Source organism: Oncorhynchus mykiss, chromosome 15, assembly GCF_057628025.1.
Source record: "Oncorhynchus mykiss isolate SJ-2025 chromosome 15, ASM5762802v1, whole genome shotgun sequence".
Classification (NCBI taxonomy): Eukaryota; Metazoa; Chordata; class Actinopteri; order Salmoniformes; family Salmonidae; genus Oncorhynchus; species Oncorhynchus mykiss.
This window is the reverse complement of record NC_143036.1, coordinates 62,311,771-62,336,058: the sequence shown is the minus strand read 5'-3', so window position 1 is coordinate 62,336,058 and position 24,288 is coordinate 62,311,771. Positions and strand designations below refer to the sequence as shown.

Here is a 24,288-nt window from a genome sequence, read left to right as displayed (position 1 = left end):
GTTGTTCACAGAGCAAATAGCTTTTCCTACCAAGGCTGCTGTGTTAGCGTGGGGGGCTAACGGCGAAGCTCAGGAAACAGGAAATTCAATTGCATGTGCTGTGCTAACCACATCAAAAAGCTGCTGCTGCAGTCAAAGTCAATTTCTGGAAATGTCCTCGTAAAATTTTAGAATCAGCTCTTTCGGGAGCGCCCCTTGTGAAGATCATCGTTCTCCTGGTGGTATCTGAATTATACTTACTGGGAATACTGGGAGAACGTTCACAGAATGAAGGCTAAGTGAGTTATTCTGTGAGAGAATATCCTCCTGACCACTATAACCCACTGTCAAGTTGTTAACACATTTTAAGAGGGAATCAGAAACAGGAAACCATGATTCACTACTACGTTGTACTGCTTTGGCACAATGCCCTGACGTTACATTAAACGACAAGCATATAACTAAGTTAGGTAGATAAATAACTAAAAGACAAGTGTTAAATTTAAATATCATTATTATAACCAACAGGGGAGTGTTGTCATGAAACATCTGTCTGATATTAATACTTTAAATTGGCAAATGCCTTCGAGCATTTCACTGCATGAATTTGGTTGACTTTCTTCCTGTGCATTCCTTTGAAAGTTAAATTCCATATACCCAGAAGCATGCTGTTTGCATTTGTATCATTCACATCAAAAGGAGTGTTGACTGGAGGCACTCTGTCCCTTTCTCCCTCTCTAGATAATGCTGGTCCATGGACTATTTGCACTTGATTGTGTGAGGCTGGGAAAGATAAATCCAGCGCTGTGGACAGACGGAGCAGACAACACCAGCCCCTTCATCTTGCTGGAGAAGGATCCAGCCATCTAGCTTTCACCGCTGGCCCACAGTGGAAAAGGAAAGAGGGGGGAGGGGGACAGAGCGAAAGACGGCGCGAGAGAGCGAAAGAAAGAACGAGAACCACACCTCATGTTTACTCATGAGCCCGGGACACACAAAAGGAGGAGCAGTGCATCTCAAACTCTCTGGACAGCGGACACAAACAAACACGGTCTGGGCAGACTAGAGGACTGCCATGCAAATAAGCAGTTTCACAAGATAAGCCAGAGAGGAGTGACCTCTAGTCCCCAGTCCAGAGAAAGAAAGGAAAGAATGCAAAAAAGTGGAACCAGCCTAACATAAATAAATACCATGCGAGGACTCAAGCAGCTAGCCGAGCATAAAAGAGAGGAAGAATAAGACATGGAAAAAGGGAGCAGAAACCCAGACCAGGCATCCACAATCAATGAGGGCGTTTTGGGGATGAGAATCCCATCGGTCACACAAGAGTGGAGCGTTTCATTGGCCGTGCATCTTTTAAGAGGCCGCTGGGCTCCACAGACAAAAGGTTCATACCCACAGAGGAGGCAAAATCGCACAGGGCAAGCCTGCTGAAAATTACCATTTGGTTTATTCTCTCTGAAAGTGCAGTCATCACCCAGGAGATTAAAGGGAGGCATTTGCCATCTCTCAGAGACTCTTGCTCTTCAATTTAAACTTTTGTGCAGGGTTTTAGGTGTGAGGGTGATGCAAACTGGCAAAACCAATTAAGCCTGCATTAATTATGCAACAGTGTACTTTTGAAAGAGAGGAGGAAAAAAACTGTTCCAAACTGATACTTATCAGTATGCAGAAGGAGAACGTCTAACAAGAGATAAGTGCTGGCGGGGACAGAGCAGTAACAGACTTCATTGCACTGATCTGACCACTGGACAGTTTTACAACGTAAGCGAGCAGATGATCTACATTGGAGGTGTAACAGACTCCTAGAGACAAACAGGGAGGAAATTACATGTATATGCTGTGTCTGTTTGGAATTACATTGCTGTTTAATATAACCCTTTGTCACTGTGGAATTGCTTGCTTCTGGGCAATTCAACAGTAACAGAATTACAATGACTCAGTTTTTTTTTAACTTTAAAATGTATGCAAAAAAAAACATTGATTTCAAAGTTTAACAAACCATAAAACTATACACAAGGACTACTTCCTCAGAAAATTGTACACAAAATGTTTTTTTGCAATGGAATTAGGGTAAAATCTCCCTCAGGTTTTTATGCAAGCACGTTTTCCAAAAACTTAAATATCTGCCCTGAATTAAGATTCAAAGATGTCTGTAGAAACAATGCGGTGACCAGCTATGACATCCCACCTTCAGTTTCAAAACAATTGTTTATGTTATTGACCTACTGTAAGTGAAGTAGATTTACACCTGGTAATAGAATTACATAATGGGTCCCTGATCTGTACTAGGCTTGGGTGGTATACCATATACTGGGGAATTTGGAAAAAGACACAGGATGTTCTCCATATCGTCAATTTATTTGACGTTTTTCAATAAATGTGAATATTTGTAGCTACTTTTAAGTTAATACTTGCAGTCAACTGCAATACGTTAGGAGATAAATCAGATTGCTTTCTTCATTTCACCCGTCACAGTTTACATTATGAAGCTTACCGTAGTTCCCCAGACCAGTTGAGCCAGTCACGTGTATGTTTGTAAATTGCACAACGGGAGAAGGCGTGATCTGGTGAGTCCATAGCGTTTTATATCTATCGGCAAGTCTCTGTTGTGCGGTGCACATGAGGTGAAGAAGTTACACTTGTATGCAATTCACTTCAAAATATTTGCCATCAGATATCTTAGAATGGCTTTCTGCCAGAATTCAAAGAGGTCCGAATGAGTTTTTCCCCCGCTGTGCTTCCCACTTTTCCTTCAGAAAAACATGCATCACAACATTGTACATGTGCATAATTTATCTCGCTTGTAAATGGTCTACATTCACCAAAAATGACATTCGGTAGCTACAAGCCAAGCTTGTATAACTTTTTGAGCTGGATTTGCCAGTCTTTGCAATTAATTTGGCAATGCTAACAAGTGAAAACTAACAATTTGCTAACGGAATTAGGAGTTTTAATAACTTAAATGATAAAAGTCAAATCACTAACTAATTGGTAGGTCTACCATTACTTGTTACTTCTATGAACTTTCATTATACTCCGTTTCTCATGAGGGAGAGAAATTAGAAAACATCTTCATTTACAGAAGCTTAACAATTTAAAACAAATACTAAATATAAAGTGTTAATATTATTTGAAAGGAGTCTTTACGTCAACATTGCGTTTTGATGCATTTCTCATACCGTTTAAGACTTTTTCTGGTTTCTAAGACCCCTTTTCCATCTGTTTACCCAGAAATTAAAGCCTTTACTTATGTCTAATTTTTAAGATGGAAAATGGTTGTGCCTTTATTCACTTGGCACCCAATTTGATATGCTTCGATGAACTTAACATGTTGGCGCTCATTCATCCTTTGATGGAAATCCCCTACAGTGAAAATACAAGTATGTTTGGGGAGGCCAAAGAAGTGCTACTTTGTTTAGTTTAAACTGCGATGGTGGGCAGGTCACTGTGGTCTTGGACAACGGCTCCTCGCCGAGCTTTCACTTTGAGGAAAGATACCATGCATGCCAACACCTCTTCATAATGGCTATGATTATCAATGATAAAGAGAGGCTCACCACCCATACACTTGACAGCTTGTAAAATGCCAAGACACATGCAATGGGGTGTAATAAACCAGCCTTGAGTAAACAGAATGACCCTAGATACTGTAGCTACGTGGACACTCTGTTTTGATAGGACGTGTGATGAGGAAAGTATGCCTATTGACAGGGCGTAACCATATTGTCAAGATTCCTCAGCTCTGGGTTGGGGACACTGACACAGGGTTTGTTGATGCATCTGCCAATGTGATTAAAGAGCACCGTGTTTACTTTTCATGCCAGGCCACGTGTCACCTAAGGCCACCGGGTACAATACCAAGCAATCTCTTCTGATAGCAGAAGAATTGAACCTTTGGCTGGGTTAATCGTCACCGTGGGCGTTACAGAACGCACAAACGTTCTCTAAGACGGGATGGCACTGAGGGGTGTAAGCAATGAGGGGTGTAAGCAGGAGCAAATGGTCTGGAACAATGGCGTGACTACTAATCATGTTGTTCTGCTCCGTGTCTCTGTTGTCTTTGGGCCTTGTGCACCTCGTGCCTCCTAGTAGCCTCAGGGAAGAAATCAAGCTTTCCTCCGGACCCTAGCACATGGCTGGCATGATCCACATAACGGAGTCTTTAAGGCTTCCAGCACAAAAATAAAAACTGGGATTTGGACAGCATTCCAGTGCCCCAGAGGCCTGCTGGAAGCGAGGAAGGATGTGAGGTTGGGGTGTTGGTTGGAAGCCCATCTCGGCCCCCTGGGAACGCATACGTGGGTCACATGGGTTGGCGGAAGGTAGGTATGCTGCCAGTAGCAGCCAATCGCTGGTCTGTTGTGGACATTGTGGGATGCGTTCCAGTAATGCATCATAGTTCAACACAGCCAAGTTGACTCTCCTTCTACCCACAACAGGATCAGTAGGGGAAGGACACACACACACACAAACACACAGAATGAGGTTCCAGCTTTAAAGCCAAGGGTAGGATGGCATGTGGTTACTTTAATCCTCTACAACACATTCATTCATATTTGTTTGGTTCAACAACTTAAAGATCAAGGCTTTATATCCACAGGCACTTTGAACCCACATTTTAATTTGATTTAGAGTGTTTATCGGCTACATTCTCCTGAACCACTTTTTCATTTGGTTCCTCTTGATGTGAGCCTGCCTGGCTGTATTTTCCATAAATCAACAAGATGAGCCACACTAACAACATACACGTCAACAGTTAGAATATTCGATTTCTTCAAAGCATTATGAATCCCTCCCATTTCGCCAGCTTCCAACAAATCAACTTAAGCCTCCTCAGGTATGCATGTAAAGTGAATGTGTTTTTAAAGACTGAGAGCTAGGCTTAAGACCCCCATCCCCCACAGTCCTCCCATTATACAGTGGAATGTCAAACACTCCTGACCGCCTCCACCTGTAGATCACCAACCAACCGTATTCCTACACTCAGCTAGGTGCTTTTATGACACCCAGAAGACTCTCTCCCCCTTATCCACACGGTGAAGCAGAATGAAAATAGCCCAGACGTATGACTTGCATGTTTATTATTCATCACCTTGGTTAGCTAGATTGTTATGCTGCCGTGTCTGATACCGTAGCCTACTTCTGCTGACGCTTATCAGGGGACAAAGTCTGACAGGGAACCATGGTGCCATAATGGGAGGAGAGAGAACCCATTGGCCTGTGGTGGTGCTGGATCTCTCTAGCTGTGTGTGCAGTACTAACATAACGTTCTGGAACTCTTTTAGAGACACTGTATGTGGACATATCATCTATAAGAGCTCATCCATAAAAATTAAGCTAAGGTTTTTACGAAGAATAACACTCCATAACAACTCTTTCCGTGCCCATAGAAAGAGGAGAGAAAGAAAGAGGTAGCAGCTGCATACTATTCTGTTCTACTGTAATAAATTCAAACATACAGTTCTCCTGAATGCCTAATCATGCAGTGGCCTGATTACAGCTGACTCACAAATCCCCCACTGCTGCCAAGCACACAGGAATGTCCAACAAACAAGTTACATTTATGCAGGAACACGCACACACACACACACACACCAGCTTGCTGATTGACAGTCGCTGTGATCAGCAGACAAACCCCAATCCACTGAATCTCTCTATGGGATCTCTGCATGCAGCAGTTGAATGTGGCAGCCCAAGCTTCCACAAGAACACAGTGGGGGGGGGCTAAGTGGCAGTTTCCAAAGGGGAGGCATGAAAACCACTACCCCATGTATCCGTGTGAAACCATAAGCTATTATCAGATTTCAGGGGCAGGACATTTCACTTACAATAACATGCAACAGTTCATGTTAATACTGTTAGCGTGATGGCTGGTATTGGAGGGAACAGGTATGGAAAAAGGAAAACTTAAGCCTAAATATATGACAGATGAAAGGAAATCACTGTCTCCACATCTGCTACTGGATTATGAAGGTGTTAACCTCTATGAGGGGAGACAACGACTTAGAAATACCCATTTAGTTCAAAGGAGAAGGCTTCCATGTTCCGTGACACAATTCCAAAGCATTGGCATTTTACTCTAGGTCTTAGAGTAAATCCTGAAGTGCCTCACAGGGAATTGGACACAAACAATTTGGTACTAACAAATAGTTTAAAGTATTGGTCAACCACACACCAAGAGGGAAGATCAGTCACGCTAGGATTTACTATTCGAACAGTTGACCCATCCTTCGGTCACATTTCACAACACAGTCGGACATTAACCTCAACAACACCTTATTAAGTAACCAACAAGTCTCCCATATCGCTGAAACATCCTGGTTTTGATTGTGAGTTAATGATTGGCCCCTCAGACAGCCACTGTGTCATCCAAGCAGTGACAGAGGACCATGTCATTTCTCACGCAAACAAAATGTGCAAACAGGGGTCTCTGTAAAAGGTAGATTCATAGGGCCTGGCGTGTTACTGTCCATTGGGACCATGACTGTGTGGTTCTGTTGTGCTCAAGGCTGGGGGGGGGGTTGTTACTCATTCACCAGACACGTGCTCAAGACATCAATGCCCATTGACCCTGGGCAATCAGGTTTGCATTCTTGGAGAGAGGCAGCGCAGGGGAGCATTCTTTTTTGGACAATAATAATCTACCACATGGAGCTCCTATAGCCTCATAACTAAAGAGCACTGACCCAATTACAGCAGAGAAATCTATGGCCTGGGTTAGAACAGAACACTCTACAAACCTACACATTCGGAACAGGAGTCCAAATTACGCAGGCTATTTTCTTGTCAGGCCTGCTGAAATGCATACATTGTAAAAAATACTCCTGTGATCATGTTTTGTCACAAAACGTTTAAAACTGGATTCGTTGCCAGAAAGTGAGCTCATTAACCTGTGACAAGCAAAGAGGATGTGGGGAGTAAGCAGAGGCCAGGTCAGTTAGAGGGCCATTAGAGGAGCAGCCAGGACTACTGTATTCTGAGTGAAGGCTCCAGTTTTCACATACCCTTGGTCTGTTTAAGTGATATGATTAAACCTGACAGAGTAATGGACGGCTATTCACTGGGCCTCACCTAGTCAGAGGGCACATTAATGAGAGCTGTCGCTTACGTAACGTTCCAAAAACATGCACAAAACCCTGTGCCACAGCCCATTAGTGGGAGCAGGGTGTTTTATGAGGTGCTGAGAGACCATTGGGTGCCCCCTTTATTAGGGGCCTGCCTACCTGGTAACCATGTCATGGAACAAGGCGAACAGTAGTTCCACATTCTTCCTCCTCTACAACTTCCTGTGGAATTCCCCTAACTTTCACCACACAGCTCTATTGGAACTTTTCTATTAGTCCCACCCCCCTTAAAACTTATTTTGCGAAAGACATCCCCGTAAACAAATCAACAACTCCTGCTAATTAGTCAACCTGTCAAATGTTCTTGTAAACTCACATAGCTGGCAAAGGAGCCTGGGTATAAAAGAAACACTATTTGGATTAGAGAGTTTAACATAACTTCACAAATTCCTTTTGTTCCACCAACAACCCAAAACCCTGCCAAAATAATTCCTTGCTTATCCAAGCCCATGATCCAATCCCTATGGTATTTCCAGTGATGATGTGACCTTGTTTGGGAAAGGTTTTAGGAGCGAGTACAACAGGCTCCACCCAATGGCACACTTACATTCCTTGAGAACAGATGTATAGAAAGCTTTACATTTCACCTAATTACCGTACAATTAAATAACACCCTATTGCACTGATACTCAAAACGTTCCCTGGCCATTGCTTTCAAAGACGTGAATGACAACTCCATTCAGAACTGCAGTCCATGGGAGGCCTTTAGAACAGAATAATTTATGATCGTACTACAGCACCAAGAGAGGTATCTTTAGAGGTGGAAACTGAACACAGATGGATGAGAGAAAGTACCACAGCCCCAGCATAAGGTACGGAAGTAGTGGAGCAAAACGTATACAGCTCCCAGAGGACGGGCAGAGAGTGTAGCAGCACTAGGATGGGTGATTTGATTTAACCAAAAGGCTCCTCAACAGCTTCTACCCCCAAGCCATAACACTGCTGAACAATTCATAAAATCGCCACCGGACAATTCACTTTGACACCCCCCTCCCTTTTGTACACTGCTGCTACTCGCTGTTTATTATCTATGCATAGTCACTAACCCCCCACCTACATGTACCAATTACCTCAACTAACCTGTACCCCCACACAGATATTTTGATTTGTTTAACACTTTTTCGGTTTCTACATGATTCCATGTGTTATTTCATAGTTTTGATGTCTTCACTATTATTCTGCAACGTAGAAAATAGTACAAATAAAGAAAAACCCTTGTATGAGTAGGTGTGTCCAAACGTCTGACGTCTGAATGCCACAGCTTCTGGTTGTGAGAGTCAGACTGGCTTGACCAGAAATTGTTTTGAAAGCAAAAAATATAAACTAGAACCAGGCCACTTTATCACATCCATGTTACATTCCCCAGGGCTTCAGTACAGGTCAAGGGGGGAGTTCATGTAGTTACAGGGCAAAGCTCTGACTCACAACATACCATACACTCAAGATTCTCTGCTTTATCCCTCACTGCCAGCACTGCTACTTTAAGCACAACAATAGCAAGAGATGCTGAAGAAAAACTGTTTCAACATGATGGTATGTCACTCAAGAGCGTTTACAGATGTTTTGATGGTGTAATTGTAGCATGACGGCTTTGAAATAACTTTTCGGTCTGTCTGCAGATAAAACTCAACTCACTCACCTGGAGAGACTGTTGTGCATATACCCAGAGCTAGATATGATCCTAAACAAAACTGTTGCGGTTTGAGCTCAAAATGACAATGATAATCCAACCAATCAGACTGGAGCTGTGGCTTTATCTACCAATGGGCCATAAACATTGAGGCAAAGCCAACTGTCAATGGGCACTTTGTTGAAGCAGATTCTCATAGGAAAATAAATGTTATAATCACATTGCTTTGTCCGTGGAGTGAAAGACATCAGCATGATTATGTACAGGTAAACACACACTCCTCTTAGTTCATGACAGATATGCATGAACTACACACAAGTGATTCAACAGCAACCAGGAAGAAGCTCTGAGAAATCCCCTTGGCTATACCCTGCGGCCCTATCCTTTTTACGTTTGACATTTTAGTCATTTAGCAGAATTAGTGTTTAGTGCCTTGTTCAACGGCCCAATGAGAGATTTTTTTACCAAGTCGGCTCTGAGATTTGAACCAGTCACATTTTGGTTCCTGGACCAGCGCTCTTAAATCGCTAAGCTACCCATCACCACAGTAACGGAATTACGCTGAGACTCATTTTAAAAATGTATGCTAAACAAAAAACAACTGATTTCAAAGTTTAACAAACCATACAACTCGATGCACAATGACTACTTGGAACAATTTACACAGAAAATAAATTAACATTTACTGGAAACAGTGCAGATGCAAATTTTACCAACAGAATTACAGTACAATCTCCCTCAGTTTTATTCCGTTACCAAACTTTGTATCTGCACAGTTCTTTCTGTGAATGTGTTTTTGCTAAATTTCCTGTGGAAAATGTTAAAAGTCCTCGTGCATATAGTTGTATGATTTGTTGTATGATTTGTTAAACTTTTAAATCAATGCTTTTTTTTTGGTATACATTTTTCACTTTAAAAATGTGAGTCTCAGCATTTTCCATTACCGTGGAATGGCCCAGCGCTAATTGGCACCAATATGTAGCCTGCCCTATCACTCAGCCTGTTCACAGTTGCTACTGACGAACAGCCCTGGGTGTTCCAGACACAACAGCAGCAGCCTTTATCAAAGAGATCCAGCCCAACACATGAAACAAAGTTCACGCTCCTGAGTGAAAGCAACTCCCCAAGCAGAGCCTTATAAACATACTGCTGGTCATAAAACATGGATGGCCCCAGACAATGAGGCTCATCAACTAGGCCTAAGCCACGGTGAGGCCAACAGGAAACGGATCACTGACAACGCACACATCCTAAAGAGAGAAAGAAAAGGAGAGCCGAGCAGAGATCTCAGGGAAGGTGAGTACTCACTCAGATAGCGTTATCTTCAAACGCACACATCACTTAAGCAGTATTCCGTTGTTCAGTAAGCATTTGTTAAGCGGGTCAGAGGTCCCCAACAGCCAGTAGACACATACCATTCTCCGCCAAAGAGGGTGAGATGGACAGGGAGGCTGAAACGAGACACCTTCCTGGAATGCAGGAGGTGGTCCTGATTGACACGCCACAGAAGAGCCAGTGTTTGCTTCGGTTAACCGTGAAGCCATTATCAGCTATTCAGAGTGGCGCGATTGGGTTCCCTATTGCTCTGAAACCCCCTCAACAGCTATTGTGCCCCACAGAACATGCAGGCTGATTATGCCCCAGCGTACCTATTCAATAAAATTCATAACACCAGAGGCCTTGTGTGAAGAGGGTCCAAATCATACAGTGATCGCCATGTCAGGGTATAGATTTACCATGGGAAATATGCAATGCAATAAACACAGGCAATGTTGTTGCATGGTAGCACATAGTTTGGCATGATCTGTGGGGATGAAACCTAGCTTTACGGCTTGGCTTCTGACCAGCCTCTCAAACTTCTCTACTGGCACTGCCGGCCGTCTAATAACAGGCTGTCACCAGCCAGCAGACACTGGTCAACCTACAGGTGAAACGCCACAGAGGGCAGCATGCTCTGGGTGTGGGCAGCTGTCAGAAAAGCCAGACCCCTAACATGTGGACTACACTCTGTGGCTTCAAGGCACTGAGCCAGTGTCAACATCATAAAGCACGCCCATTATACAGTGCCTTCAGAAAGTATTCATACCCCTTGACCTATTCCACATTTTGTTGTTTTAGCCTACATGCAATATGAATTACATCTAATTTTTTTGCTCACCCATCTACACACAATAACCCCTAATGACAAAGTGAAAACATGTTTCAAATTTGTGCTAATTTATTGACAATGAAATATCTAATTTACTTAAGTATTCACACCCCTGAATCAACCTATTATAAATCACCTTCGTTTACAGCTTTGAGTCTTTCCGGGTAAGTCTCTAAGAGCTTTGCACACCTGGATTGTACAATATTTGTACAGATTATTTTTTAATTCTTCAAACTCTGTCAAGTCTCGCTATAGATTTTCAAGTCGATTTAAGTCAAAACTGCAACTAGGCCACTCAGGTACTTTCAATGTCATCTTGGTAAGCAACCCCAGTGAATATTTGGCCTTGTGTTTTAGGTTATTGTCCTGCTGAAAGGTACATTTGTCTCCCAGTGTGTTGGAAAGCAGACGGAACCAGGTTTTCCTCCTCTTATTTTCCACCATAATTTGCAAATAAATTCATTAAAAAATCCTACAATGTGATTTTCTGGATTTTTTTCCCCTCATTTTGTCTGTCATAGTTGAAGTGTACCTATGATGAAAATTACAGGCCTCATCTTTTTAAGTGGGAGAACTTGCACAATTGGTGGCTGACTAAATACTTTTTTGCCCCACTGTAAGTGTTCATTCAGTATTGTTGTAATTGTCATCGTTACAAAATGTGTATAATACATATACACATACAGTTCTCCTTGTATGAGCTGAAAGTTTAGAGGGACGGCCAGGTCTTGGTAGATTTGCAGTGGTCTGATACTCCTTCCATTTCAATATTATCGCTTGCACAGTGCTCCTTGGGATGTTTAAAGCTTGGGAAATCTTTTTGTATCCAAATCCGGCTTTATACTTCTTCACAACAGTATCTCGGACCTGCCTGGTGTGTTCCTTGTTCTTCATGATGCTCTCTGCGCTTTTAACGGACCTCTGAGACTATCACAGTGCAGGTGCATTTATACGGAGACTTGATTACACACAGGTGGATTGTATTTATCATCATTAGTCATTTAGGTCAACATTGGATCATTCAGAGATCCTCACTGAACTTCTGGAGAGAGTTTGCTGCACTGAAAGTAAAGGGGCTGAATAATTTTGCACGCCCAATTTTTCAGTTTTTGATTTGTTAAAAAAGTTTGAAATATCCAATAAATATCTTTCCACTTCATGATTGTGTCCCACTTGTTGTTGATTCTTCACAAAAAAAATACAGTTTTATATCTTTATGTTTGAAGCCTGAAATGTGGCAAAAGGTCGCAAAGTTCAAGGGGGCCGAATACTTTCGCAAGGCACTGTACACACATACATACATACATACATACATACATACATACAAATTGGCATCGGCTTTTTTTGGTCCTCCAATAATCGGTATCGGCGTTGAAAAATCATAATCAGTCGTCCTCTAGTATTGATACACTATCAAAAACTGTAATTAATAACTTCACCATGCTCAAAGGGATATTCAATGGCTGCTTTTTTAATCTATCTACCAATAAGTGCCCTTTATTGCGAGAAATTGGATTGAATCTGTGTTTGAAATTGACAACTGAATTGAGGGACCTTACAGGTAATTGTAACTGTGGGGAACAGAGATGAGGTACTCATTCGAAAATCATGTTAACCACTATTATAGCACACAGAGTGAGTCCATGCAACTTAATATATGACTTGTTAAGTGCATTTTTATTTAGGCTTGCCATAACAACGGGGTTGAATACTTGACTCAAGACAATTCAGCTTTTCATTTTTTATGAATTTGTAAACATTTCTAAAAACATAAAAATGTTTGTAGGCCAGTGACACAAAATCTCAATTGAATCCATTTTAAATTCAGGCTGTAACACAACAAAATGTGGGAAAAGTCAAGGGATGCGAATACTTTCTAAAGGCACTGTATAAACATAATTTCCCTGATGGTGGAAGTTCTTAGTGGTCAAGCTTTCATCAACGTCCCCGCGGCCAGACTGTGACATGATTTAAGTGCAATAACAACGATACTGCTCCCTCTGCACATTTTCAGCATACTCATGGAGACTTTTTTCATGTCTGTGCTAGACAGACGGTCTTCATAAACACTCCACCGGAACAGACATGTTTATGTGGGCTTTTGAAGGTCAGAAGAATTCATGTTTTAGAAACCCATTTGATAACATCTCATTGGTCATTAAAGCTACTCTGTTTCAAACTATTTCCCCACAAATATCCAACCCATTTGGTACATTGAAATGTTCGTTTCATAATGATAATGACGCGACCTAAGAGACAGATAAGTCCAACTTTTATGCCGTCTTTTCATAACTTTTTTTTTGTTGTTGTTGTTGCATAGGCCTACAGGTTGCCAGTACAGAATGTAAACAGTCTCATCCAACACCATGCGTCATGCTAATTAACTAGGCGATGATTTGTAAACAAATGAAAGTTAGACAGCTTGGACTCACCTCGGTGGATGGCATGCTGACAACACCTGTTGATCTGCGCTTCTCCCTCAGCTTTCTCTTCTCTATCTGTCCTTTCCCCTTCCTGGCGCTTGGACCACTGTTTTTCTTCTCTTTGCCTTTACTGGGTGAGGGGCTCTCCTTGTCACTGCCATGGTCATTGCATGCAGTCGGGCTGGACTCTTGTGGGGTGCAGGGCACTTTCTCCGGCTGCGGTGTCTTCTTCAGGTTACTCCCCGGTGTATCCGCTCCTCTGACGGCTGGTGTCGGGTGTGGGTCATCGTCAGGTCTCTTCAAGGCTGAGGAGGATGATGAGCGAGCCATGGGGTATGATGTCCCGCGGTCCGGGTTGCCGTTGTTGTTAAGTTCGGTGCTCGAGGTAGCATTGCGCATCTCACTTTTGTTGCTGTGGCTCCCCAGGGACGCAGTGGCAGGGGCAATACCACCAGTGCACGCGCCGGTGGCCGCAGCGATGTCCCCGAGCATTTTTGCCCTCATTTTCTCCCGTTTAGCCTTCCATTCCTCCAGAAAGTCTGTCTGTGCATTTGGTTTAAATCCACCCGTTGCCATGTTCCTTTTTTTTCGTTTTGTATGTGTGGGGTTTTCACCAGTGGCTTTACTACGTTTGTAAACTTCGCTCCTTCAGCAGGGAATTTGTAATTTCCGTTTTAAGTCAGGTTACCGTGCAATCGTCCTTCGCTTCTAATGACACCACATTTCTCAAAACGATTCGGTCTAAAAGGTAATGGAGAATCACGGTTAGTGTAAATTTGGTCCAAACTTCAATGAAACGACCTCACTTCAAAATTACTATCCGTGTGTAAAGTTAATCACATTGGACGTTTATCAAGTTGTTTTCACAAACTAGCCTTCCCATAAACGAACTATAAATAACTCATAGCAAAGTTTGTGCTACAGTAGATAGACACGATCATTCTTAGAAGTTATTTTATCCGCAAAAAATAATAAAGTAACTTATTGGAAATAACATGACTCATTTAGTGAACAATTGCAACAGTGACATGCGTTTCTAAGAAGACTCACCTGTTATTTTGCAGTGCTTCCGCTCTCTCAGGTGAACATTCCGTAGGAATGAATTGTAGCCTACTTCACTGGCAAACTCGATTAGTCACATGCAACCTAGATATCAGTGCGGCTCGGACTCAGCCCCCTCTCCTGGGCTTTTCCGAACCCATACGAAGACTCACGAATGCATACGAAATAAAACGGTTGTAGCCTGTTCTGTTATTAAAAATGTTTGGGTTGTACTTGCTGTCTAAACACCTTTCTTTGATCCCTATTTTCCAACTGAATGTTTATTTTTTTGTTTTACAGCATCTAGGCTACAGGGTGGAAATAAACAAAAAGAAAAATGTCTCAGCCTAATCATAGACTATATAGTTTATATTCTTCTTAACCTATAGGCTGTATTAGTGGAGGCTGGTGGGAGGAGCTATAGGAGGATGGGTTCACTGTAATGGTTGGATGGAATTAATGGAAAAGAGTCAAACGTGGTTTGATACCTTTCCATTAATTCCATTCCAGCCATTACAAAGAGCCCATCCACCTATAGCTCCTCCCACCAGCTTCCTCTGCTATGGACAGTTTGTTGTTGATGCTACCACGCAGATCCCACGGAAAACCTCCCTAAGGCGTTGGATGAGTCACCCAGCCCCAGAGCGCTTCAGAGGTGAACATTATTCATCTCTCAATAACAAAACAGACATACCAACCCACAACAACACTATATGGCTATGTGTGAGGGTCATGATGTAAGTGCATAGTTGTTTCCACACTTCCCATAAGAGCTGGTTGAAAATAACCCAAATGGACACAGGTTGAGTGAGGGTGCCAAGCTGATTCATAGTGATTGTAATGCAACCATATGGATGAATGGGAGAAGACTCACTCAGAGATATCCTAGCCGGGTTCAAACAAGACAGTGACCTTGACCGAACAGCCAGTATGCAGCCAATAGCATCTTTACCATTCATACCACACCGGATGAATTATGTGAAGGCAGTGGGTGCTTACAGTGTAGGTTCTCTTTGGGTTGATTAGGTTGTTAGGTTTGAGATATTTTACAATCATACCAAACAGAACCTAAGAACCCACTGTATTCACATAACAAGCTGTGATTATGTGAATACGGTCGGTGCTTATTTTCAGCTCTCTTGCAACATGCTTTGGAAGCTGCCATGTCTCCTGGAGTTACAGTGGGGCAAAAAAGTATTTGGTCAGCCACCAATTGTGCAAGTTCTCCCACTTAAAAAGATGAGAGAGGCCTGTAATTTTCATCATAGGTACACTTCAACTATGACAGACAAAATGAGAAAAAAAAATCCAGAAAATCACATTGTAGGATTTTGAATGAATTTATTTGCAAATTATGGTGGAAAAAGGGTATTTGGTCAATAACAAAAGTTTATCTCAATACTTTGTTATATACCCTTTGTTGGCAAAGACAGAGGTCAAACGTTTTCTGTAAGTCTTCACAAGGTTTTCACACACTGTTGCTGGTATTTTGGCCAATTCCTTCATGCAGATCTCCTCTAGAGCAGTGATGTTTTGGGGCTGTTGCTGGGCAACACGGACTTTCAACTCCCTCCAAAGATTTTCTATGGGGTTGAGACCTGAAGACTGGTTAGGCCACTCCAGGACCTTGAAATGCTTCTTAAGAAGCCACTCCTTTGTTGCCCGGGTGGTGTGTTCGGGATCATTGTCATGCTGAAAGACCCAGCCACGTTTCATCTTCAATGCCCTTGCTGATGGAAGGAGGTTTTCACTCAAAATCTCACGATACATGGCCCCATTCCTTCTTTCCTTTACACGGATCAGTCGTCCTGGTCCCTTTGCAGAAAAACAGCCCCAAAGCATGATGTTTCCACCCCCATGCTTCACAGTAGGTATGGTGTTCTTTGGATGCAACTCAGCATTCGTTGTCCTCCAAACACGACGAGTTGAGTTTTTACCAAAAAGTTATATTTTGGTTTCATCTGACCACATGACATTCTCCCAATCTTCTTCTGGATCATCCAAATGCTCTCTAGCAAACTTCAGACGGGCCTGGACATGTACTGACTTAAGCAGGGGGGCACGTCTGGCCCTGCAGGATTTGAGTCCCTGGCGGCGTAGTGTGTTACTGATGGTAGGCTTTGTTACTTTGGTCCCAGCTCTCTGCAGGTCATTCACAAGGTCCCCCCATGTGGTTCTGGGATTTTTGCTCACCGTTTTTGTGATCATTTTGACCCCACAGGGTGAGATCTTGCGTGGAGCCCCAGATCGAGGGAGATTATCAGTGGTCTTGTATGTCTTCCATTTCCTAATAATTGCTCCCACAGTTGATTTCTTCAAACCAAGCTGCTTACCCATTGCAGATTCAGTCTTTCCAGCCTGGTGCAGGTCTACAATTTTCTGGTGTCCTTTGACAGCTCTTTGGTCTTGGCCATAGTGGAGTTTGGAGTGTGACTGTTTGAGGTTGTGGACAGGTGTCTTTTATACTGATAACAAGTTCAAACAGGTGCCATTAATACAGGTAACGAGTGGAGGACAGAGGAGCTTCTTAAAGAAGAAGTTACAGGTCTGCGAGAGCCAGAAATATTGCTTGTTTGTAGGTGACCAAATACTTATTTTCCACCATCATTTGCAAAAAAATTCATTAAAAATCCTACAATGTGATTTATTCTTCTCATTTTGTCTGTCATAGTTGAAGTGTACCTATGATAAAAATTACAGGCCTCTCTCATCTTTTTAAGTGGGAGAACTTGCACAATTGGTGGCTGACTAAATACTTTTTTGCCCCACTGTATGTACATTTTATTCTGTCCTCATGTTTATGGATCTCTGTTTAAGGAAATATACTGCTGCATCTGTTGCGGTGTAGCGATGGACGAAGAGCTCCAGTGCAATAACTCTGGTTGACATTCCTAGCTATTCAGTCTGTGGTCATTACCATTCATAGCTTAGCTGTGCTGCTGCGCTGGGTTGGTTACTGCTGAAGGAGTTTTTTCTTTTCCAAGGGAGCCCTGCATGAACACAATTGATCAAATGTGCAACATTCCAACATACAACTTAATAAGAATATACTACTAGCAATTTAAGAAGCAAAACACACTCCTCAACAACTAGGTCATCCATTAGCAATTGAACTCACCTGTACATAGCCTATATAATAATCTACTGTTTGTTAACTACATATATTAGACAGTATTGTACGTGTGCTGACATGATTGATTGGAGATATAGGAGAAAAGTACCTAGGTGAAAGGAATTAGACACCTTTGTCGAAAAATAGTGGCTGATCTAAGGGTTGAGGTCACACTGCTGCATATTTAGCATTTTTCTGTCTGCTTTTTGGGAAGCTGAAATACGAGAGGGCAGTTGTTGTCGCTCACAGCAGCTCGCTCCATGCCAACACAAACTGTGCTCCTCTTTCAACTAAACCCCACTTAGCATTCCAATAATGAATTTCCACTGGTAAGTGTGTGAACTCCCTTTCTGAACATTTCACAGTGTTACATCTTATCTCTGGTGGGTTAAAGACCTTCTGTAAAAGCAGTCTGGCATTTTAAATAAATGCCAAGATAACTTTTTCCTCCATGTTACACATAGCCTAGACTGCACATTTGTGGTGGAGTTGTAGAAAAATACAGATAGCAGACAAACAGTCAAATCTTCATAGCCAGTAGCCCAAATTTATTCTCAAAACATAACATAATGTTCACAGTTTTTTATCCATCCCACAGTTATGTATTCCGTTAAAAGTCATGAGGTGGCCTATAAAATGAAAATGATTTCCCCTTTTAAAAGTCATGAGGTGGCCTATAAAATGAAAATGATTTCCCCTTGTTCAGTTTCAACTGGAGCTTTTTGTGGATTTAAACTTGGACCGAGTGGACAAAACATGACATAGACTGACCCGGTTAAAGCTATGATCCCTTATTGGGTTGTGCAACTCAGTATTAGGAAGGTGTTCTTATTGTTGTGTACACTCTGTGTATATTGTAATAACTCTATGAAAACATTCACATTCTGAAGGGATACTCTCACCAAACGGCATCATCCCTCACCACTACATAACGTTCCCTTATTTACCCATTTTGGGTCATAATGCTTAATGTTATGGTCTGAGTCATTATCTCCTTTCTGTTAGTGACTGGACTATCAGACTCACAACACAGACTGCACCATATGCCTTACAAGTCTTGTGAGTGTTTGACATACCAAAAGAGCTGAGGAGAAGGCGTATGCCTCTCAGTAGCATGTACGGCATGGCTGACTGGCCCTCTGGAAGAAGATTGGCCAGAGGCAGGAAGGAAGTGAGGCATAGACGGACAACAGAGCCATGGGTGAGACTTCTTCACTCACAGACAGAGGGGGTGAGGGAAGGAAGAAAGAGAGAGAGAAAGGAGAGACTACCCCAAATTACATGTAAAGAAGTCGACTAGCCACATCAGAACCAGATAATTCTCTACTGAACCAAAGGCCCCAGTCAGGTTTAGGGTTTGTCCCCTGCCTGTACTCCTCTGGTGATGTGGACTCTGACTCTATGGATCCATTCGTCTCTCTCTCTGTCCAGTATGTGTAGGTCCGTTACCCCTCCTGTGCCCTCCAACGGCTGCTCATGCCATCTGCGGGGTGCCATCTGGTGAGTGTGATGTGGTGGGTGACTAAGTGGGACAGTTAGCCAACATGTTCCATGTTCTGTACCACTGAGTCAGCACATCCCTCTGCTGATTGGCTTCTACTGTGGTTTAGCCAACAGGATGTCAGCTACAGATGTTGCATCAGTAGATGTATCGTACCATCGTAGGCGGTGTGCATGAATCGATAGCCCTGTTTATGTCTGCCGTTAGCATGTATCCTTCGTCCACCTGATCTTGACCTGATTTTGTCTATTTACACGTATAAGATTAGATCACAGTCAGATCACAATACGTCTTTTAATCATCTACTGTACACTAAAAATGTGGGCACAATCAGAATGTGGACAAGATCAGGACAAAGGCTGCATGTTTGAACCAGGTATAAACAGGGCTAGAATAGGCTCATATGGTTAGCTGCGTAAAAGTAGTGTTGTCTTGTCTGAACTTGCTTTGGTCTGAATAATATGTGGTTTGTCTGCTGCAGTAAGGCTATGTTTATGACTCCCTGTTTGACACCTCAGTGAGAGGGAGCGGAGAGTATGAGGCTGGGAATGGCAACTCCCAATGTTATGTAACCCCGTTCCCAACCGCCCTACTGTACTGTACTGTATGTGGGGAATGACAGCAGACACAGAGGCAATTTGAACACTTCCAAAGCACAATGTTCTTCTAATTGCTCCAATTAACACTGCGTTTTCATTAATCATGCATCCAACTCATTTGAATAGTCCAATCTACCAGATCTGTGCTTCCATAATGCGAGTATGGCACATGTTGTAACAGCCCGGTCAGCTATTGTACCATTGTCTGTCTGTGGAGCAGAGGGGCTTTGTTCACCCAGCGTGTCTGATACGGGCGGCAGAGAGCTTTGTGCTCGTCAGCTGCTCTGCTCTGCCTCTGTTAGTCAGCTCACACTCTGCTACTTCAGCAAAGTGCAGGACAGAGGAAAGGGAGATGAATGAGGCACAGACAGCAGTGGAAAAAATGAGGAGAGAGGGAAGGGATCAGAACGCGGTGTATGACAGGAGCTGCTGTGGAGATCTAATTCCCCTCTCTGGGTGATTTCAAACCCAGGAAAGCACATAATCTTATGGCAGAACAGTTGTCAGGAATCAAAGAATCAGGCCTCGCTACCAATCATGAGCTGCTTTTGGGGCTAAGCCCCCAGTGATTTGCTTTGAGCCTTAGTGAGGGAAAATTCTACCCTATCAAATACAACAGATGAAGTCTGCCTCTGATGAAATATTTATGATTCATTCTATTTACCTACTTAAGTCTCACAAAAACAGATAGGTTGTCATCTAAATGTTTTCTGTCTGGTCCACAGGTTCACAGTGGAGATCAGGCAAAACAGAACACATTCTTCCTTTGCAGTGAGAAGAGTGATTCCAGCCCCTCTCTGTGTGTGTGTGTGTGTGTGTGTGTGTGTGTGTGTGTGTGTGTGTGTGTGTGTGTGTGTGTGTGTGTGTGTGTGTGTGTGTGTGTGTGTGTGTGTGTGTGTGCGTGCGTGCGTGCGTGCGTGTCATTAAACACACAGAAACCACCACAACCGTCCTCTAGATGTTTTTGGTTTGATCATAATGATATCAGATACTAATAAGAAGTCCACATACGCATTGTCCTGACTATGTTTCACAAACACTCAAAATGCAAGCTTATGACAATTTCTGGTCTACAGTACCATTGTACCCTCTCCCTTTGGGATGCTGGGAAAGCAATGAATCGACTATACTAATTAAATCCATTTGTTTCTATAACTATCTCTGGTCATTTTCTAAACCTGGGAAGCTGTCCAACTGATACTTTTCCCATTAGCGTTGCTCAAGGTCCTGAAGAAGACAATGTGTTTGAGGTAGCTATGGAGGAATGTCCATATTGACACCAGACACAGACCAGGCTCAGTCCCACTATCATTGTGCAAAAAGGAAATGGAAAAATACAAGTATTTTGCATGCTGACTCTTATCCCCAAAGTATTATCTCAGCTTGGAGTTGGTTCTTTGAAGAGCACCATTGGAGCAGGGCATTCTCTCTGCCAAGAGCAGTCAATGTAAATGATGAAATATGATTTATTAATAAGCAACTCCATCGGTTTTATTAGAGATATGTACTGACCACAGCAGTGAACTGTTGAAACTCTGGCTTGAGGTCTGATCCTCTTAGGTGGATGTAAGCGCCTTTGTTCCCCATCTGATCACTGGGTCACTTTAACCCTGATTAAATAACTGTCACCAGTATCCATGACATTGTTTGCCACTGATATTGACCTTGCAGTGTATATTCTTGCGTGTATTTATTTTATGTAGCTTACTATCACTGCATTGTTGAGAAGGAGCTTGCAAGCAGCAAGCATTTCACTACACTGGCTGTATCCTGTGCATGGGACAAATCAACTCGGATTTGATTTGGGAGAGAAAAAGAAGAGGAGCAGATAAGAAAGTTTAAAACAATAGATGTCACATTTGATGGGATATTCCCAGTGGTGGTAAAAGTACTCAATTGTCATACTTGAGTAAAAGTAAAGATAACTTAATAGAAAATGACTCAAGTAAAAGTGAACGTCACCAAGTAAAATACTACTTGAGCAAAAGTCTAAAAGTATTTGGTTTTAAACTTAGAATATTCCTTTGTAAATGATGTCTGAGTTATGTCTGAGTTATGTCTGAGTTATGTCTGAGTGTTGGAGCGTGCCCCTGGCTATCCGTCAATAAAAAATAAAATGGTGCCTTCTGGTACGCTTAATACATTTAAGACATTTGAAATGATTTATACTTTTACTTGTAATACTTGTGTTTAGTGAGTCTGCCAGATCAGAGTTAGTAGGGATGAACAGGGATGTTCTCTTGATAAGTGTGTGAATTGGACGATTTTCCTGTCCTGCTGAGCATTCAAAATGTAACGAGTACAGGGTAAAATCAGGGAAAATGTATGGGAGTAAAAAGTACATTACTTTTACTTCACTACATTCCTAAAGAAAATATTTAAAAATATAAATAAAGTACAGATACCCCAAAAAACGACTTAAGTAGTAGTACTTAAAACTATTTTTACTTAAGTACTTTACACCACTGGATATTCCATAGAGTCCATAGTTTAGCATGGTATGAGTTGCAATGGCCTCTATACCGTACCATGCATTTGAGCACAAAGCATTGTATTATCGACGTGACCTTCCCTTCTTTAAACTTTAAGCTTTAGTCCTGTGTATTCGTGCTCAACCACAGCATAGTGAGATAGCAGTATTTGTCACAAAGTGTTTAACAGCAACCCAACCTTGAGGAAGAGCATCTTCATTTTAAGAAGGGACTCAGGGCTATGCTCAGCCCCTCTGCTGGCTTACTTCTCTAGGACTGGTCCATCTCTCACTCGCCCCAGTTTCCATCAACTATACAATTAAACACATGATGGCACGCATAAAAACACAGATGTTACTGTAATATTTGAACATTTAATTGTGTCAACCAGACCACCCAAAAAAACACCCCTAGCCCTCTATGTTCATAGATATCAGAATTGTAGAGGGGTAGGTATAGCCAATGACTTGCTTCCTGCAAGTGTCCATAACACACTGCATCCCCCAGGAAGTGCCACCAGCCTAGTTAAGTTGATGTTAGACAGTTCCGCACCCTGAAGTAGGTTGACATTTATTGCCATGGGTCTTGTCCTGGAGGCAGAACTGAGCAATTTCCCCTTAGATAGGCCAGTTTCAAAGTCAAAATTGCCTATATTGAAAACATTTATCTAAGGTTAGCCATTAGGGTTAGCAGTGTGGTTAATGTTAGGTTTAAAATCAGATTTTATGTCTTTGTGGCTGTTCCAGCTAGTAACAACTCTGCAGAGCTGCCTCCAGAACAAGATTCATGACGGAAAACACTAACCTGCAAGTAATCTATCAGCAGGTAGGCTAGTGGTTAGAACATTGGGTCAGTAACCGAAAGTTTGCTAGATTGAATCCCTGAGCTGACAAGGTTGTTCTGCCCCTGAAAGAGCAGTTAGCCCACTGTTCCTAGGCTGTCATTGTAAATAAGAATCCGTTCTTAACTGATTTGCCTAGTTAAATAAAGATTAAATAACCATTTAAAAAAATCTATGGGCCAGGAGAAACTAATCCATGGGTCTATATCACATCATTATTATTGCAGGTGAAACAAACTGACCCTGAGGTGGTGGATGTAGGCCTGAAGGAACATGGTTGTTGGGCTCTCCCCAGCTGAGCTGGGTGTTTTCATTCTATGTGGGTGACAATAAACTTGAATTTTTACTTGGTACCACATGAATAGGAATGAGTAGACGTTGTCATTTCTTAAAACATGTACACTCTTGTTGGTTATAAACAAAATTCAGGAAGTAGTTTTGACAGACACTAACATTGCTAACATAGCCCTCTATGTTTGTCAATATCATAATTGTAGAGGGTAGGTAAGGCATCACCAATGACTTACTTTACGCGAGCAGCAATAACACACTGTATCCACCAGGGGGTGCCATCAACCTAATTTTGTAATAATGTTTTTCTTGGAATTTCAGTTCTTCCACATTAAAGGACAACAAAATGATAAAACAACAATTACAATAAAGAAAAAACGTTTTAAAAAACAAACAAACAGAAGAAAATGAAATACTAAAGCTCAGTTTAAATAGAGTAATCAGGCCCAATACATGGAACGTACAGTATAATCATGAGACAAGTAAACAACAAACTGCCTGCTGTCTACCAAAATCACTATTTCAATAGTTCTTAAAAATAGATAAGGCATACTTTTAAGACTGCTGAATAACAACTATCAGTCAGTCATACTGATCGTTTTGTTATTATCTGTCGGGTAGAGATACAGTACCTAAGCAACTGCTCTCTTATGTTTTTGGAAAACGTGATGACATCTTCACTGCTCCTTGTTTGCACTGAGTGCTAGTGCGCATGCGTAGTAATCCCAGTAAAACTGGATCTAGAAAGATGGCAATCCCCACGAAACAGTGTATACGAACGTCCATCTTGGATGCTGTCTCTACAGTCTCTTGTAGAGGTCAACCGATTAATTCGGTTTTCATAACAATCGGAAATCTGTATTTTTGGGCGCCGATTTATAAAAAAAGATTTTAAAAAGGCGTTTTTTTTTAATACCTTTATTTAACTAGGCAAGTCAGTTAAGAACACATTCTTATTTTCAATGACGGCCTAGGAACGGTGGGTTAACTGCCTCGTTCAGGGGCAGAACGACAGATTTTCACCTTGTTAACTCTGGGGATACAATCTTGCAACCGTACAAACGCAATAACGACCTGCCTCTCTCGTTGCACTCCACAAGGAGACTGACTGCCTGTTACCTGAA

At 42.1% G+C, this 24,288-nt stretch overlaps 1 protein-coding gene across 2 annotated transcripts in view; it reads right to left on the bottom strand.

Moving 5' to 3' along the window:
* The window catches only part of pawr (PRKC, apoptosis, WT1, regulator), a 74,014-nt gene extending 59,204 nt beyond the window's left edge, over positions 1–14,810 (bottom strand). For both annotated transcript variants that reach the window (XM_021563854.3, XM_021563855.3), the window contains exons 1-2: positions 14,359–14,810; positions 13,318–14,049 (exon numbers count right to left, since the gene is read on the bottom strand). In XM_021563854.3, coding sequence (XP_021419529.1) covers positions 13,318–13,884 — 567 coding nt within the window. In that variant the 5' untranslated portion in view covers positions 13,885–14,049; positions 14,359–14,810. The remainder of the gene's footprint in view (positions 1–13,317; positions 14,050–14,358) is intronic.
* Positions 14,811–24,288: the final 9,478 nt, after the last annotated feature.